The following is a 19,670-nucleotide window of genomic DNA, read 5'->3' on the forward strand; positions in this document are numbered from 1 at the left end:
ATTTAGTGCTATAACAGAAGGCAATACCACTGCAAATATCCACTCAGGGTTCACCACATACACACACGCACAACCTCCTGGTTTATCCTGTTGTATAGATTTCCCTGAAGATCCTTTAATTCAACAGCTTCGGTTTAATTGGACTGTGGTTTGTCTTGCCCCATTTCTCAGTATCCCACTTGACACTGGAACAGATCACCCATATCAGCAACACCCGCTAAAGGTCACACACAACCATCCCACTGCAAACACACAAACACCCATACATGCATGTGTGATCACCGCACACACTCGCATTACACATGAGTGCATTCCATACCTATTATTCGTTCCAAAATCAATTTCCTGTTTTAAGTGTTATGAGCTGAACTCTTTGCATTCCATTACTGAATGCCATTAATTATGTGAGTTTTATGGATTAGCATTATAGCACAGTGTAAAACCAATATCTGGTTTCCTGTGTGGTATCAATGCACTGTGCAGACAAATGAGGCCTAGCCAGAGATGAGTCGTCGTTTTAAATGCAGTTGCAAAATCAGTGCAGCGCATAAGAAAAGGTAATGTGGCAGAACACTTACAGAACAAGAAGCATCACAAATAACCACTATTAATAAGTAACGGTAATCTCTCACAGGTTTGAAATGATCAAACAGCTCTGCTGAAACTCCCAGCGCTTTTTGGAAGGGTTCAGATTTTATCTAAAAACTGCTCACATATAGAATTCTGTGCTAAACACCGGTAATGCCAAAGGCTCCGAAACAAGAACTCTCGCTCAGTTTTCTGGAGGACTTAAGTTCACCTCCATCATTAAGTTCAAAATTACAAATACACAACACTTCAAATGTTACTGAAGCAAAGCCTGCGAGCTGGTTCAGGCAGGCAACTCAAGTGGATCGCTACACTCAACATAGCATGCTCCTCTTTTTAGCTGCCCTGCTCCTACTTTCTGCTGCTGCTGCTGTTCAAAAGCTCCACTTCTACCTCAGCATCCACCTGTAGGCTCTGAGTATAAGTTAAGCTAGAGGGGAAGTTACTATTGTCAAGTGTCCTTGTGGGGAGTGATGAGGTCAGACCCTAGAAGCCAAATATCAGTATGATTGTGTATTATTATGTGTGTGTGCACATTGTGCATGAAATGTCTGTGGGCCTGCACCTTTGTCACTTAATGGCACTATAATTGTCTTGTGTTTGTAATAGGATGTGGTCTGAACAGATGGAAACAAAAATGCAATTTCATGCCAAAATAATAACCCAAAATTGCATGGTGCTACCTCATCAGCCTCAGTTGCGCCACTCCTCCCACCTTGGCAGAGACAGGTTTGTTTAAAGCCAGGGAAATACCAAATAGACAACCAGAGGATGAATGCAAAATGACTGCGTGTGCGCTACTGCTGGCTTGTAAAATAGGACCCTGTAAGTGACACATTGTGACTACCTGCTAAGCTAGCATGCTACTTAACAGATGCTGGTACAATTAACAGTTACATTGGGTTAAGAAGTTAAACTACAATAAATACATGTGCTCTTTATGCAGTGGCCGGTCACTTGTACTGGCAGCTGCTCTCGACGGACACACACACATACAAAAAACAACTCAGGCAAAGCTGAGGTAGCTGAATAAATCAGCTGACATTTTAGCTTCTTACTTACATGGTCTGCCAGTTCCTTTTTCATATTTGAACTCACCCATCAACGTACAGCTGTTGAATCATTTGTCACCCAAATGTTTCATTATTTACATGATGTCAAGCTGATATGTCTTTTAAAGAAATAGATGTAGTGCATCTTTCAGTAGCAAGCATACTTTAAACAGCTGTATACATGGACCATTTCCCAGTCACCTCCTGTAACTGTGTTAACTGATAACATATGTATGTTATCAGGCTTTTGTGTTGGATTCATTTCTTCATCTATTTCAAAGGGGAGACAGCCATTCTATGTCTGCGCTCTTCACATTCCTGTCTTTGCTTCTCACCTCGTAGTCTAAATCGAGGTGGTCAAACTCTCCATTGGTCCTGAAGTGCTGAGTGTGCCTGTCCAAGGTGAAGTTGACATTACGACGGTAGCGTTCGAGCACCACTGAGTGCCAGTGATTGTCATCCAAGAGGCTGCCGGTGGTCACAGAGGTATGACCCAGGATAGAGCCATACTGATTACTGCCTGTAATTAACATGTCATAATAATACAAGGTATTAAAAACACAGACATTTGACATTTTAAATAAAGCAGCATGTTTTAACAAGACAATTTAATATATGTCAGGCGGAATAAGTCAATAGTTGAATTTGCCTTTATTCTAAAAGCTATTATTAGATCATTTGGGCGGCTTAACAAGGACCAATAGACTCAAAATATATTTGTAACTTCTCTGGCAGGGATTTTCCAAAATAGACAGAAATAAGTTCAGTGCTTCACATATAATACATTGACTATACCTCGTACATTGGTTTCATAAATATCCAAATATTTTCATATAATTATTCAAATTTACAGCACAAAAAGATTCTAGTCTTTGTTTTCGCAAATGTAGTCATCCTCACTCACATTAGAATATAATTATTTTCTGTGCTGTTTCCTGCCAACAAAAACACACCTGACATTTATTTATTAGCTAAAAGTGTCATTAGTTGTAACACTGGGTACGAGAATGCAGCACTGGAATTGTTGCTTCTGATGCTGCAGTGAGCGTCCTTTAAGGTCACAACAGTTCTGTCAGCAACACAGCTGGTCGACAGTGAGTGATACTCCACACACTTATGGATTGTTGTGGCTGTTGTTTACAGCGTAAAGGGTAAAAAGCGGCGCATGGGTGCTTTGTCTTTGCTCCAAGATAATGATACCTTGACAAACAGGGCATTCATTTAGATTACAACAGTTTAGCATTATTGTCAAGTCAATAATGATGGTTTCAATTCTTTCAACCTGTCAAATACAACCAGTGTTGTGTTGCTGCATGCATTAGATTGAGTACTTATTCAATTCTAGGATCGGAGTGGGTATAGCTTCGTCTTAGACATATCACATGGATATTTTGTATTCAATATATATTTCAAAACATGCTTAAGGTGTAATTTGGTTGGTTTTACAAACAAAGCTTCTTCAAAGTTTGAATATCCTCAGAAGGGAAAATATGCCTATAATGGATTGTGTGAAAACATTGTGGCAGGAGTATACTCTGCTTTGTATTTCTTTGTCGAAGTAAATGCCATGCATGTGTTGCCCACCCAGGTTTATCTGCAGCAGCAGCTTGGCCTTGCGAAGCTCCAGGGTGATGTAGTCTCCCTGTTGGCCCTCCCCATGAAGAATCACACCCTCACTCTCTGACGTCTTGAACCTCAGTGCAATCACATCCTTAATGATCTTCATCTTCTTCACCTGAACACATGTGAAAAAACACAATGCACCTTACGTGGTCTATAATAAGAAACAAAGGAAAACTAACAATGAAAAACAACTTTTTTTTACTTTACTACAAAACAAGAATGCACTTTCTCAGGTCTCCCAGCCACCTGCTCAGAATCTACATCAAAGTATTTATTTCCCATCATAATATATTATTGCTTTTTATTGATTTTTATGATATAAACTGTCTAGAATGACCTCAACAGTATGACATCCAGTACCTTAAAACGATATGAGATTACACCCTGTCCATCAAAGTTGATCACGCCCGCCCCTAAAAAAGACAGAAAGAAGACAGATAAAAACAAGAGAGATAAGAACAAAAATAATGAAAAGGAAAACATGACAGAAAGACAGCGACGGTAAGAGACAAAGTGAAAAGGCAAGACTTTGGTGAGTAGTGAAGTAAATTATGATTGCAGATAGGAAAAGGTCAAGACCCTCATCCCAAATTGCTACAGAGCACACTAAAGCCATGCTCTTTTAGGGCTGGGTCAAGAAATCAGTAACTGAAATTACAAAACAACAAAAACAAAACCGTAGGAGGTTTGTGTATCCAAAATGTCTTCTTTACAGGTTACTAGACTTATTTAATGATACTGTACCCAATAGGCCCCTTTCACAGAGAACATCTTGACAAGTCATAGTATGACAAGCGCAGGTGTAAATAATACAATATCTGATGACTGAATTCTATTTTGATGCGGTTTCAGGGTCCTGATACACTTTGGCTCACTATCACACGGTCATGGCTCACTGGGATAACTGAATAGAACAGAGCCACCGTTCATTTCATTATTAACACCTGTGCTGTGGAATATTTTCCATAAACAGAAACAGATGTAAATTATTGATGTTGTATAAAAGACTGTTAGTGAGCAGAGACACTTGTTCACAGAAAACATTTCCTATTGTATTGCATTGTCATGTATCTAAAAGTCCTCTGGGAAATTAATTAGTAATATTTGTTTCACACATGGCAACTTTCGAATGGGGTGAACGAGAAGATATTTAACAAATACTGAGAATCTGTGAAACAATAAAGTCATTACATTAAAACTAAATGCCGACGATACACCCACCAGGTGTTTCCACTGTGGCTGATTGGTTGCTGGGCGGAGCCACAACTCTGCCCAGCTTCAACCTGAGCTGAGGTCTGATCAGCCCAAAATGAAAACACCTGTGTGTGCGTAGGCCAGTTGAACATACTTATGAACAGGTTTGAATGCTGCACATATTCTATAAAATGTAAAATATAATTAGCTCCAAAACACATATTTTGTCTTGTTAAAATAATGTTTAAATCTAGAGAGGGCAGAAAGGAGATTTTGAGAAGAGAAACAAAGTGCGGTGCTTGAGGCCCCCTTCAATCTAACTATCATCATCCCAACTGTTCAAGTGGTTAATGGAGTGTGTGTGTGTGTTATTGGTTAAGGAAGGTGGACAGGAGTTTATGTGCGGGCTATGATAGGATAACTGAGTTCGGGAAAGGTCAAATATATATAGACTCGTACGTAGTCACGTCGTCCCTATACTGTACCTTCCCTCATGCGTTCTCGCTTATAACCTGCACACAACTATAACTACACTCTGTGTCCTTTAGGTTGGCCGTTCGATCCTTGAGCGAGACGCTGAGCCCCAAGTTGCTCCCCTGGTGTTTACAGCAACCCACTGCTCCTAATGCTTAGGATGGGTTAAATGCAGAGGTAGCAGTATGATATGATTGTAATAAAGTTTATAAACACCAAGAGAGGAGGGTTAGAGGAAATTACATGTTTCCTTTGTTTGTAACTTCAGTGGTCCCCAAATGATCCCATGCTGCCTTTCACTGGGTTTGCAGCTTGTCTTTCACCGTTTTACACCTCACTCTTTTTCTTGCACTAGTTATTGTTCTCCCTTTAGTCTTTCATCCTTTCATCACTTCATTTTCTTCATCCCTCTCTTTCTCTCTCTCTTCCAACCCATCATCTTCTTCTGTCACACTGACAGTTTCGCGGTTGTTTTTATGAGATATTACAGATCTAGGTGTGCTGCTCAGAACAGGGTTGCCAGCTCAGTTGAGTGCTTGGTGTCAGGAGGGCTTTATGAGGGATGGAGGGCTTTTCCACCACCTGCAGACGACTGTGAGGTGCAAAGAATGAAAGAGAAAGAGAGCGAAGATCGACCCACTGCGATGGAGAGTAACAAGAAACGACTGCTTGGTTTGCAGCCAGATGATGACGACATGCACACAAGATGGTAGAGGTTTTCAGACCCTGGCCCAGGAGAACACGCCATTTTGAACCCTGACCCAGATGGTGGTTTACCAGAGACAGCTGCATGTGACGGCCAATATAATCTTCAAATTAATTTCATCAAGTTATTATTCATCACAATCTGAAAATTAGAAGTTGATGTTGCTGCACAATGGTGGCTGTTTGTGGTGTGTAGAGTTCCAAAGAAAAACAGTTTATTGGCTGTTTTTATTTATTAAGTGAGGTATTGCACTGAAAAATATGAAATCTAATAGAAGGAGCTATATATTAGTAGTCGTTCTCCACTTCAAATGGCACAATATCATAGTTTAATACATGTTGTCCTTCACACTGAATGTCTATTAAATGTGTCACTTTGCATACATGCTTGATTGTGGTATTCACAACAAAACAAAATAAAGACTTGAAATCAGCCAATGCAAAGCAATACCACAGAGATACCACCTGCGTCGTGTCAGGGCAAATTGAAGGTACACTTGGCTGGCATGTTAAATTGTATCCATGGCAACACGTGTCATTGGGCAAGCAGCAAATTAGATGGCTGCGAGCACAAAAGCCCGTCACTCACAGTAGGACCAGCCTTTACTAAACTAAAGGATTTGGATGCTTTTCATATAATTGGAAGATGTGTATTTGCATGTGACTGCTGGTAAGACACACTAATCTTAATATTACATAATAATACTATTAGATTTACTTTATGGGTGTAAATTTGGTCGATGCCTTTGATGTTCTATAGATAAAACAAATGATGAAAATGATAGTCAATATGTTTATCCATAATGAATCCATAATGTTGGTCTCAGCCCTAAACTGTAATGCTGTATGTGTTTTCCATATATGCTTATTGCAAGTCAGCGCCTGAAGGCTACAATGATGCTCTTTTGTTTGTTTGCGTTTGGCCTCAGTCCTGCTCCAAAAATAGATGCTAACAATAAACAAATCTATATAAGTACATTTCTTGGTCTCGACAGATGATACATCATCCTGACAGCAGATTTAAAGTACTGTTGGCATAGCGGCCACAGGTTGAAGTCAGATGACATGATATGCTTGCATTCAGTTGAAATTCTACTTGCATGAGAGCGATTGGTTTGTGTAGAACATTTAATTTGTACTCCGTTTCCGTCCCACTTCCCTTTCTCTCACATACTGGCGCTACTATTTCCTGACTCATCTATGGAATAATTGATTTTCTGTTGATCCTATGTTAATCAAAATGCAAATGAGCACGTAAATTCCTCAGCATGGTGGCTCACGACTCCTTTATACCCTCTAGCTCTAGCTCTGGCACAGACACATACACACACAGCCTTTCACTGCACAGTCCTAGATGAGTCATAATATGGTATTGCATTTAATTATCATACATTTTCAAAACCCAGAATTATCATCTACAACCAACATATTTAGTGATTATGCTGGGAACATAACATCTATATTTATCTGCCTCCTTCTCCTCCTACTAATTCTTCTTTGTGCTTTCTTCTTTCATCGTCTTTACTTTGCCGTTTCCGAACAATGTACTTCCCTTTTTCATCTTTGGATTGGGAAGGAGGAAAACGTTTGGGAGAAGTTGATTCTAAGAGAACTGGAGAGTTGGGGAGTGAAGGGTGGGTAGATGAACAGACAAAGGTGCGAGTTCTCATTTTATGACTGAATGGTGAAGAAAGGAACAGTGACAGCATAATCATGAGAAAGCACTGTGGGCTTCAAAACACAGCTGACAAACAACTCTGAAAGACAAACCTGACCGGGTGGAGAGTGTGTGTACATGCAAGTCTCTCTCTCTCTCTGTTATCACTGATATCTGAGTTGTAAGCCTGTGTTCACCTGATTGTGTCTGTTCTGTGTATGTATTATGCGTTTCTTCTGTCAGCATCTGGATGACAACATTCATATCTGTTAGAAACACAACATTTCTCTGAGCTTATTTGACCCTGCAACCGGGATGTTCTTTCAATTGTGTCGTTGTTTACTTCAAAGACTGTCTGTCTGTTGAATGAAAGGATACCGGGGTCCTTGGTACTTAACCTGAAATCCTATCTTATCTCAGTTGTGGATGACATTTAGGAAAAAAATCCTATTTCGTCTTAGTTATTAAAGAATAGTCCTAATTTAAAGGATTTCCCAAGTATCCTGAGGTAGGATGTCATAAACCCTGTTCCTAATTCAAAATAATTGGTAAAAATTGCAGCAGCACGGTTGTTAGGTTTGCATGGCAATGACAATGAAGATGGGGAACAACTTGAACATCGAAATATAATGACTGAAAGGCTACTCGGTGATGATGCTTTAAACTTGTCAAGACTGTGTTAATGGTTATTTATATTGACTAACAAGATAAATAATCCATTAAAAACGACTCCTTGACTCCTTGTAGCTAAAACTGTCTTTTTCTGTTAGTCAGCTATCAGTGGTGACACATGAGTGCTGTTGATATTGTGGCTTGTCCATCTCATGCAGCCTACTGGGCGATTCTAATCAAAGATACAGGCAGGCACACACATTCTGAACTAGATACAGGCATGACAGGACTACTGCCGATTGAAAAAAATCTAATTTACAGTCATAGTTAGGATTTCTTAAGTTAAGATAAGAAATTAGGTCTTAGACAGGATAGCACACAGCCCTCACCATGAGCCAATTCTGTAATAGGAAAATCGGATTTTTCCTATCTTTGAAACTTAAGTTAAGATAGGACAAGCAGTAAGGATATTTCTCTGTAATGAGGTGCCAGGGCTAGATATGTCTTCAAATAAAAGTGTCCTTTTTAAATCTAAGAAAGGAAAGCTAGAGAGAGCACACATGATCTATTTCATCATGAGTTATTTGACACAGCTGAAACCCATTTACATCCGGGAGTAAAGCATGATTGCAGTGTCCCCCTAATGGCCCATGAGCAGCTCCACTGGAGCAGACGCTGGTCACGGTAACGGTAGTGGTTGTGGAGGTAGGAAAAAGTTAAAGCTCGTTCTCTATAATGCCCATATTTTGCTATACCACAGTCTCAGTCTAATTCTGCTGTTGTGTATATTGGGGGATTTCGTAATGCATGTTGTGCTGTATCTCTTATTCTTTGGTATTGACTGGCTGAAGGAGAAATGACAGCTGTAAATGGGTACATTATGTACAGTAAGAGATGATATTTGGAATAAACAAACCCCCTATGTATTCCAATGGCAATTACAGCCAGTTCATATTTAATTTAAACACATTGTTTTGCAGAAACCATATTATTACTGTATATGACACACTGTTTGAAGACAATTGACAAGTTGGTGGAGAAGCTGCAAAACACTTTTATATCTACACCAAATCTAGTCTTTATTGAGTTTCACATATAGCTAGCTACAGTAGTGACAAACAGACTGTGTTAATAAGCCAACTTGGATCAAACTCAATTTACCAACTTTTTCTGTTGACTAAAGTTAACTTGTATCCATTTCTAAAAAAACTGCTGATATATAAATAGTATAGACTGTATTTCGGGTTGCTTCGTCCTGCAAAAATGTTGTTTACAACTCACAAACCCGCTGGTCCTTGACACCCAGCTTGACTCTTGTGTAAGCTATTGATTGTTCCGACATTTCTTTCTCCAAAGTTGAGAAATATATTTGGTTGTGTTATACTTCCATACTTCCATGCTATACCGTATTTGTAAAAGCATAAGTAAATAATGCTCAGAAATTATGAAAGGATCTGAGCAAACCATGTAATGGTTGTTACCTGCCTCAATGTGTTACCCTACTTTTGGAAACATGTAAAAAACATCTTCTCTACCTTCTTAATTGTCACCAAAAAGCAAAGCACGACAGCATTATTATGCTGAACCTAAGAGACCCTATTTAAAGTTAAAGTGGCTTATACTAAAATTGTGCGTTTATATGAGATACTTATCATAGTCAGTGTATTACCTAAAGTAGATGACGATCGGCACACACCCAGCTTGGAGAAGCAGATTAGAGTAATCGCATTAAAAGCAAAGCAATGTAGCAAACATTGAGTGTCCTGTCTGCTTCTTCTTCTGTCTGCCGACCCCCGTCTACTGTCTGCAATAAACTGACTATGACTAACTCATACAGTCCCACTTCAAAACATCCAAACTATCCCTTCAAATAACAACGCAGATGTTCCCAAAATCAAATGCCAATTTGTATTGTCCAATTTAAGATCAATGAGACTAACTAGTGTTAGAGAATACAAGGGTGGAAGCTATTCTGGTTAAAAAACCGAAACAGCAACAACTTGACTTTATCTAAGCACAAAAGCAGTCACGTGTATTAGAAGTGAATTATTTCCCTGTCAAAGTTGTTTGTGAGTGCAGGAGTGTTTTGTTGGAGGGGACAGGTGATGGATATAAACTTAGAGTGGGCTGGATTTCTGTGTTTTATTGTTCTGTGCATCTGTGCATGCGTTATGCATCTCTCTCTCTCTCTCTCTGTGCGAGTACCACATGTTGTCACCTTTATCATTACTGACTTGCTTTTCTTTGAACATGGGAAGGGAATGAAACAAGGGAAATATAATCAAAAGGGATGAGGTCTGACTTGAATGCAATACATGCCCTTGTGTTCACACGCAAAGACACAGACACACACACACACACTCACGACCATATCCACACACAGTCTAGTGCGTTCTCCGGAATGAAAGATGTACGTGTGTCACTTATAACAGTAATTTATGCAGAGCGTTAATTGAAATTTGTTATCAAAATCAATTTGGCAGCCTTTAATAGGATGAGAGCAAAGGGGCTGCAAGAGAGTCAGTTCCCTGGATGATACATTTGTTAGAAAGCGAGAGACAGTGTCTCAGTGTGTGTGCATCTGTGTGTCCGTCTTTAACTGTGCTCTGCATATTTCGGTACCTGGTGTTTTTCTTTTTTGGAGCTGACAAACCATCATTGGGCTCTCCCAATAGATCGATTCAATGTTAATACAACTTGTTGGAGGAACTAAAGTATTATCACGTACAAATATGTGTGTTTGTTTGTCTCCACTCACAGTAGGAGCAGCCATGAACTTCTATGCGCAGACCAATCCGTCCCTCCTCGCTCCAGTCCAGCGGGACGAGCCTCAGGAAGCGTGCCACGATTCCCCGCTGCAGCTCGTGGCGAACTGAGCTCTCCGAGTTGGAGTTCCCAGAGAAGGCCTGTGAAGACAAACACACACACACACACACACACAATGAAATTAAATACATCAAAGCAACAAGCCTACAGTCAAACAAGCAGCTTTGAGACTAGGAGCAAGAGTATGTGTTCCATTCACCACATCCTGCCCTAAAGATGCACACTCACAAAACATACAAAATAATTACGAGTCTACATATCTAATAAGCCCCCCCATAAGACAATCTGGCTGCAGGGGATTTGAAGAGGAAATTGCATATTGTATTCAGCTCTAAGTGGATGTAAGAAAGTCCCTGTTCACATCATCTCATATTTCGGCTGATTTCTGGGTCCCAAAAAGATCCACAGGGACTTGTGACTGATGAGGTTTACAGTTCCCTGTCATATTAGCGCTGCGTTCTACACATCCTGCTAGTGCAGTCTCTGAGATCTCAGCCTCTAGAAAAACAACACACTGTATTGCCTTCAAGAATAGTCTCTTGATTTATTTACCTAACTCTGCACATTCAATACAGTGTACGAGTGTTCTTGTGTAAAATCACATCCAAACACTTTAAATAATCTTTAAAAGGGGCAGGATGGCAACAATTCACCATCGTCAAAAAATAATAGGATGGAAGCAACAATAAAGAGGTTTGAATTTGAGGATAGCAGGCTACGTTTGGCAGTTTGTAATTTCTTTAGAAATACATAGAAATACACTAAAACAACAACATTAACTGTGGCCTCTCTGAGCAATCTTGTCAGAGAGGGGTAGCCAAACATTTAAATGCAGTATGTATGTATGTATTTTTGGTCACGCAATAGAAACAAGGGACAGAATAGAGAAAACCCACTTTTTTCGCAGCATAGCAGAAACATAGAATACTGACAAAGTCAAAAGAAAATGCAGTTTAATACATCCCATCGTTCACTCTCATTTTCTTCCCTCTTTCCTCCTCTCCTCTGCTCCTCCCGCTCAGTGTCTCTTCCTTCACTTGAACTGTAACATGATGGGGAGAACCTCTAACCACCCACTAATCCACCACACTACAGTCCCTGAACTATTTTCACTTCTATGCTTTCTCCTCCTCCTCTCTGCAACAAACACATACACACCACCACCATGTTCCCCCGTGCTTTTCTTCTACACACAAATGCACTAAGAAGCAGGGCATGGACCGTTTGGGGGAAGCATCATTAAAAGCCGAGCAGGTTGACGAGAGCAAGACACTAGACAGCCATGTGTTATTCTAGATAAGACATGAAGTGGGCAGGGCAGTGGATGAGTGTGGGGGGAAAAAGCTCTGCTTAGTCAGTCTGCTTTGAGCTGACTCCTCAGTGACCCATATGTACCCCTGAAGATATGCTATCTGCAAAGGAGGAGATGGTCAAGAGTTCACACTAAGCTCAGAACGACTGTACTTCTACTGTGTCAGGGGAGAGGCATGAGGTGAACTGTGCTTCTATCTCCTCTGTGCCTTTTCCCTCACTTTCATTTTTAATCTTTATTTATCCAGGAAAGGTTAACCGAGACCACAAACACACGCTTTTCTTTATTAGCACCCTGCTTCAAATTCACACAGCTCCACATGACTCAGCAGGGAGCGCTTCAGTATACTTTAACTGCAGCTTCTAGTCTCTGCAGGTGCACAGGACCTAAAGTTCTGGGTTAAGTGTCTTGCTCAAGTTGCGGGAAGCCAGGGAATAGCCAATCGACAGCTTATTGTACTCATAGGTTAAGGAAGGCGAAACAAAAGAATTTCCTGTGTTTCAGAGCCACCTCAAAACGAAAGTATGTGTCAATGGCGGTGAACAGATCACCCCGCTGAACCAGTTCCAGTAACTGCTCGATTAGCATATAGAAAGTCTTGGTTTAGGATGCTGATATCCAAAATGAGTCTTAACTCCTCCGTCATACCAGGAAGTACGCGGAGTAAAACCCTTTCCATCTGTCGTGACTGGGGACAACAGACGCAGCCTGTATCTGTAACACGGCCTGGATATCTAATGAGAGGTAATCTATCTTGCCCTGGGAGAGTAGATTCCTCCCTCCTTCACCCCACGAAGGGAGGAGGAGGATGATGCTGCAGAACTGGGGAGATGGACTCAGTCTCAGTGTCCTATTCATTCATTCAGTAAATGTTCAGTCGCCTCGCCACTTTCTGTAAAACTGCGTTAGAGGACGAGGGACCAACTGTGACGCAGCAGCTAAAACGCTGGGATATCTCTAGGGTCTCTGCCCTATTCGCTGCTCAACCTACCGTGAACTGAAGACTGGGGGGGGGGGCATAGAAAAGGCAGAGCCGGTAATGAGGTCGGTGAACAAAAAGGGCTCAACAGACACATCTTTACCTAACACAAGGCTATATGGCGCAGTGTCCTCAGAGCTGCAGTGGAGCTAGGATAAATTCACATTTTAACATACTGTACAAAGACAAAAAAAAAAGTGTTAAAGATGTTCTCAAAACTGAAATATTCCTATAATAACCACTGGGGCTACTACCACTCTGTGGAGTTGTTGGTACATTTCTCAGATTTTCTCTCTAAAACTAGTCTCTTTCTTCTCTTTTCCTGTCAAATCTTCTAAATCCTTCCTCACATCCTATGCTCTCTGTTGCGTATTTGTCCTTTACTATTCCGTTTTCAAAATGCCTGTGGTCCTGGCTCAGGTTTTCAAGCTTAAAAAGCACAAATGTATCAATTTGCATGCACAAATGGAGCACATATGCACACATACGCACGACCGCCCACACACCACCTTGCCATTTCAACTTTTTCTGTGTTAAAACCTGATATAACCCGTAAGCTTATTTCACAGTTGGAAATAAAATAATAATAAAACACTCTGAATACTGTATATCTATTGAGGATTTGGCTGACTGCGTGCCTAAGACTTTACTTCTTTTTGTCCAGCTGACACTTTCCTATCCTTGCCCGTCAAGGTATAAGAGATAGAAAGGAAGAGAGAACAAAACCATTTTCCAGCTCAACCCAAAAGCTCCATCCCCAATTTCCAGCTTCCTTCTTTTATTTCTCTATTGTGTTCCTCCCGCTATACGGCACTTATCTGTGCTTGGCTGAATGAACAGCTCAATTCAAAGGCATTACTATGCAGAACAGAGGGCAGAAGGTAGGATAGGGAAGAGAGGAAGAGGAGGAGGATAAAGATGAGGAAAAAGTTGTGGATGCTAAACGCCTCGCAAAAGTCTGCTTAGTCAACCATTTAATTCCCTCTCCTCCAAAGTCCAATCATTAACCGGCATCCAATGAGTAATTGGGAATTTGTGTGCGTTTGCGTGTCACTTCATATAGTATGTGTGTGTGTGCGTTGATGTCGGTGAATGTGTGTGTAAGTGTTTGGCAACTTAAGAGCTTAGACACTTTGACGTTTCATTTAATCAAGAACTGAGGCAATTTATGGCAACAAAGGCCACAAAGTGCCTGAGGCAACTTTCAGATTTCACGCAGTGTATGTCTGTGTATGTGTGTGCACTTTTAAGGATTTGTGTGTTTCTCTCCACAATATTTACCTAAAGTTGATGTATATTCATGCTATGTTCATCAAACTACTTTTAAATGTACCGCAGTATTTCTTGCACTTGGTAATCCTTAGCATATACAAACCGAAAAATATTTACTAAAATGAACATGTTGTGTTTTAAAAGTATAAAATAAGCTAAGTTAGGGAGAAAACCTTGGATGAGAATCAAAACAACGCAGAGCTGTCACATGATTTAAGCAATCCATGAGATCAGTGGAGGAAACATGGAAAACAAAAATAATGAGGGAAGCTGAGAGCCAGCCAGTGTCCTTGTTGGGCATTTGGAACACCAGGGCTGCTGTCATTCAAGAAACAACAAGCCAATCACATTACTACAGCTGGTCAACAAATACCCCTGTGGTCTGCTCTGTCTCACAGACACTCGACATGTAAACGAGATAATCATGCATGTTGGCATGCGTGTGCCCATAAACAAACCCGGGCATTCATACACACACACATTATCTACTTGCTCTGCAGCTCTCCCTCTTTCTTCACCTCAGTTACTTACTTATTCTCCAAGGCTGCATGTTTTACATTTCCTGAATGTGCATCTGTCATTACTGCCTGTGTGTCTGTGTGTGTCCGTGTGTGTGTGTGTGTGTCAGTGAATACGTATCGTGCGTGTCAGTGTATGTATGTTTTTGTGTGTCTCTGTTTTGACAGCCAGAGACAGGCCTTTCCAGAGAACAGATCTCCAGATACTGAGAAACAACAAGTGAAAGCTATTTTCTGACGTTTTCTTGTTGCTGCTGGACGCTTTGTTCGACCAGCCCAGAGTAAGGGCCATTGTGTGTGCATGGGTGTGTGTGCTCCTTCCTAACAGAAGCAGGGGAAATCAGTCGGGCCTGGTCTGGTCTTTTGTTTTTATCGACAAGTGTACAGGACAAAACAGAAGGGCCATAGAGAAATTTCTGTTTCTGTGAAGGCCTGTGGGTGGTTGTGTTGTGGGTATGGGCCTCTACTGTGCCAAGACCAGACAAACTGTAGTAATGATAAATGCAAGTCACGAATCATTAAAACATTTTAAAGTAGAATAGAACAATCTTTTGTTTTCACCAACAAGTGAAGAGACACAAGTCGCATGAGACTGTGAGTGAAAGCCTACAACCCAGGCATATTTAAGAAAAACAGATTTTAGTAGAGCTACTGTGGTGTGTTACAAATTGCATTATGTTTTCAGAGAAAAAAACCACTGAAACTATTAAATGTAACACCAACCTCAGAGACTGCTTTGATCAATTATCGTCTACCACTTCAAAATAGCACTTCAACACCCATCAGACATGCTTCGTCTGCCCTCTTTCCAACAAACTAAAGCCGTTTATGAATCCCGAAAGTGGAACACATTCTAACTTAAATATCTGATTGTGCCTCCCATGGTGAACTATGTGGGTAAGATACAGCAAATGGGAACGGGACTTATTGAACACAAAAAGCTGCCTCAGTGGGAGAGATTCTTCATCTCCTCTGGCTAAACACTTATTGACACTTGCTCACAGGATAACATTTCTGGGCTACACAGTCAATCAAGCCTCCCACTAGGGGTGGGGACCACAACCAAGTTCTGCTGCAGGCAGAAGCTAAATGGACTTTTGATCTGGGTCGACAGTTCCAGTCGGGGTGAATAAGGAACTTGACCTGAGCTTTATCCTTTTTTTGAGAGTCAATTGTGTTTTTTTAAATAGTTTGGATTGGTTGCCATTAATAAAGGCATAATTCTGAAATATGTCATTTCTTCTAATTACTGTTACATCATGGGCATCCTCCTCAGTTTTATATGCATATTAGCTTTTGATATCCCTGATATCATGCTGCCTATCCCAGTGGAGAGTTCACATCATGTCTCTGGTTTTCCTGTTTCTTCTCCTCATTTCTACATTACTCCCCCAACACTCTTCAATGCTATCTGGGAAAAAAACACTGAGCTTGAACTGCACAGCACATTTGCATGTTTCATTATAACAATTTTATTGTATCACCATCTTTTGCTCTGTGCACTTTTGATGATTTGCATCAAATACTTTAATACATGCTTTTATTTGTGCTAGCAAGGTGTTTCCAATGTTCTATCTGGAGCTGGGACATTATTACAACCCTTTGTGTCCGTTGCAGTCATGTGCCAAAGCATTGCTATTCAGTTCAGTTTCTCATTAACTGCTTCCACCTGCTAAAAGGAGCTCCCGAAGAGCTGGCGACAAAGGGAACTGGAATCCTTTCATTTGCTTCACATACATTATTAGCTGAAAAATGAGGAACATTTCCAAAAAAATTCCATGTCAATAGTTTTCTTTACACTTCCATTTAGGATCATTAATTACTGTGGAGTAACTAAACGAAATAAAGGCCTCTGTCAAAACAAATGAAATGTCTCAGCATTATACCATCGTCAGTATTTTTTCCCCCATCTAACTTCACAAAATTATCTTTTGCACTGAATTCAATTTTACAGAGACAGACACACACACACACACACACACACACACACACACACACACACACACACACACACACACACACACACACACACACACAGGGAAATAATAGAGCTTTAAGAGCCCATTACTCAGGCGGTGAACATTTGGCACCCTCTCTCCCCTCTGCTCACCAGGGACCAACACTGATGGAGTGAAGACTGCCTCCCTGGCTCTGCTGTGAAACCTCACTCACCACACGGAGCTAATTTGCAGTGTATATGTGCATGCGTCTGTGCCTGCTAACGACTCCTTATTTGTGAGCGAGTGTGTGTTTTGGCATGATGTTTGAGTGGGCCAGCCTATTTACTCATTCATGTTCGACTCCCCCTTTTGCATCACACCGCCAACTCACCCAGAGCTTTGACGTTAGTTGTAGGACACACGAGAACCATAATGAAAGCGGGAAGTTCTATTTAGCAAAATGAGGCACACAGATGCTACTCACAGTCAACAGTCTTGTGGACAAAATAATACAAATAAAAAAATTATAATTTTAAGTGATTATCACGGCACCACCTGTGCACTGTTGCTATAAAATGGGAAAGGTGTAATGTCACAGACTTTTCAGTGCCATGTCTTGTCCCCCATCTCAAAAGTACAATGTTCATATTCATGACAGTACTATTACATTTTTACAGCAGCCGCTCAAGTTGTACCACAGGAGACTTCCGTGACTCACTGGGAAGTGTCCTCTCTATCTGATTCAATTCATCATCCTTATTATTCACACTCAGCAATTTTTTAATTTCCATACAACTCTTATCTGGAATGGAGTGAAGTGACATTAAAGAGGCTGACGTTTGAGTCCTGTGAAGTCACAGCAGTGGATCAAGATATAGAGCCGAAAGTTAGAGGAGAATTTATATCAATGTAGATGAAAAAAAAGCCGTAAAAGTCATATTCATGACTGCGAGCAATGCGTTTCTCTGTGGTCGGATGAAAGTCAAACATTTTGGACTTTAATTCTGGATGTAACAATTCCTTTGAGCAGTTGACTGCAGTTGCTTGTGTGTGCATGAACATCTTTTTCATGCATGTGGGTGCGTAGTTGCCTTTTTTTTTAAGCAATTGATGTGGTCAATATGAAGGATCAGATCAGGGTCAACACAAGTGGATGATATCTATTAATACACACATCAAACAGAATGCTAAACCTCTTAAAGATCTTGCATTAATATCAAATGAGTTCACCTCATTTCCTCTGCAGTAAATAATCTCCTTTGATCCCCTCGTCAATCCCTCTCATCAGCTGGTACCAGTTGCTGTTTGGGCTGTAGCTATAGATCATCTCCATTTTTTGACTTGAACCATTGCATAGTGTCACTGGCTTGAGTTAAAAAATGCATGGTTTAATGTAGTGTGCATCTTTGACATAACATTTTGTAATTGATGCCTAATTCCAGAACACTTAAAAATAAGTGAGAAAATGGGCATTCAAGACTACTTCGACAGATCAACAATGGCTGTTTGTTTCTCTTGTGTTAATGGCTTAAGCAATTAGTGCCATTGTGTGAAGCACCACTTAGACCACTAGGTTTATGGTGGAATATTGGGCTGTTTGAAATGATTTCTAGATGACTTAATGAAAGGCTATCAATATTCAAACATCTGAGGCTTTTCTTAAAAGCTGCTGCACTGAATGTAGTTGCTGCTAGATTGCACAGTTATAATTAGACCATAAATATATTTGTCTCTACAGAATATCCCCCACCTCTCCTACAGCCCTGCTACTATCAGAGCGAAGCCAACACTTCATTCACTCTCTCCCACTCTCACCCATATGCTTTTGAATGAGAGGCTTCACAAGGAAAATGGTCAATGCCAGACTCATCATAAGTGAAGCTTAAAAATATCATCGTATGATGAATTAAATAATAGTGTAATAAACGGAGCATAGTAAATACAAAGTGAAACTGCAGCACAGTCACACTCCTGCTGAGATCCGGAGGACCCCTCCCGATCATTCAATTACAAGCTGACATTTAGCAGGCCACAGATTCGTCAGCTGAATAGTAATTTATGAGTGAAGTATTTGGTCCTTCTTAACACAGGGGTCATCCCAAGAATACGTAGGGATGATGAAGCTATGTGTCTATTTCAAAAAAGGACATTACCAATGTCTGTAATTCATGCAAAGATTGCACAAGCACCAGCTATTGGGTCTTCCAAAAGCCACGAGATGGTAGTTTGTCTTTGCACCGAAACAGCACTTATAAATACATTACACAATGTTTATGCTTCATTCATATATATGTGTGTATATAAGTCATCATATATTATATATATTTAATCATATTTGATTTTGTTCTTCTGTTAGAGTGTCTAAAGGCTGTAGGCCAAGACTTGTTTAAATTCCAGACCAGTTCCCTGTGTCTTCATATACACCCCTCCTTTATGAGCACTTTAATACATACAGTAAATGCAAAATATTCGGAGCAGTCTTTTTATCCTTCTTTTTACACTACTTTTATTCATTTTTCCTTGCTTTAGTGTTGTCTTTGAGGTCCCTTGCTCTATAATGTACACTTACGTCCCTCCTAATGTAAGCCCTCTAGATAAAAGTGTCAGCCAAATGCCTAAATGGAAATGTGCGAGGCACTTGATGTCTGGTGTATTTAATCAGATGTAAAAATGCAAGACGATTTAAATCTTAGGGAAATCACTCAAGTTCAAAAAAGTCAGCGTTGTGCTTTCATGCTTCTTGTTTCTTTTCTTTCTCATAACTGACTGAAAAATATCACACACAATTAAAGCAAGTTGCAGTTTTTTTTAAAAGTGAGGTTGCAGGTATACACATTTACTCCAGTACAGGTGCAGAAACTTGCTTTGGACTACAATCTGTCACTCATTCTGTGCAAGCTTGTCTCCAAAGATAGTCA

The 19,670-nt window shown here is 40.4% G+C and overlaps 1 protein-coding gene across 1 annotated transcript in view; it reads right to left on the bottom strand.

Annotated features, from left to right (window-relative positions):
- Window positions 1-19,670, bottom strand: part of cntnap2a (contactin associated protein 2a) — a gene marked incomplete at its 5' end in the record, with an annotated part of 287,105 nt that overhangs the window by 132,514 nt on the left and 134,921 nt on the right. The window contains 4 exons of the mRNA XM_079181068.1: window positions 1,976-2,160; window positions 3,225-3,375; window positions 3,624-3,676; window positions 10,664-10,811. Of these exons, the coding sequence (XP_079037194.1) occupies window positions 1,976-2,160; window positions 3,225-3,375; window positions 3,624-3,676; window positions 10,664-10,811 (537 nt within the window). The remainder of the gene's footprint in view (window positions 1-1,975; window positions 2,161-3,224; window positions 3,376-3,623; window positions 3,677-10,663; window positions 10,812-19,670) is intronic.

This window comes from Pholis gunnellus (assembly GCF_910591455.1).
Source record: "Pholis gunnellus genome assembly, chromosome: 20".
Taxonomy (NCBI): Eukaryota; Metazoa; Chordata; class Actinopteri; order Perciformes; family Pholidae; genus Pholis; species Pholis gunnellus.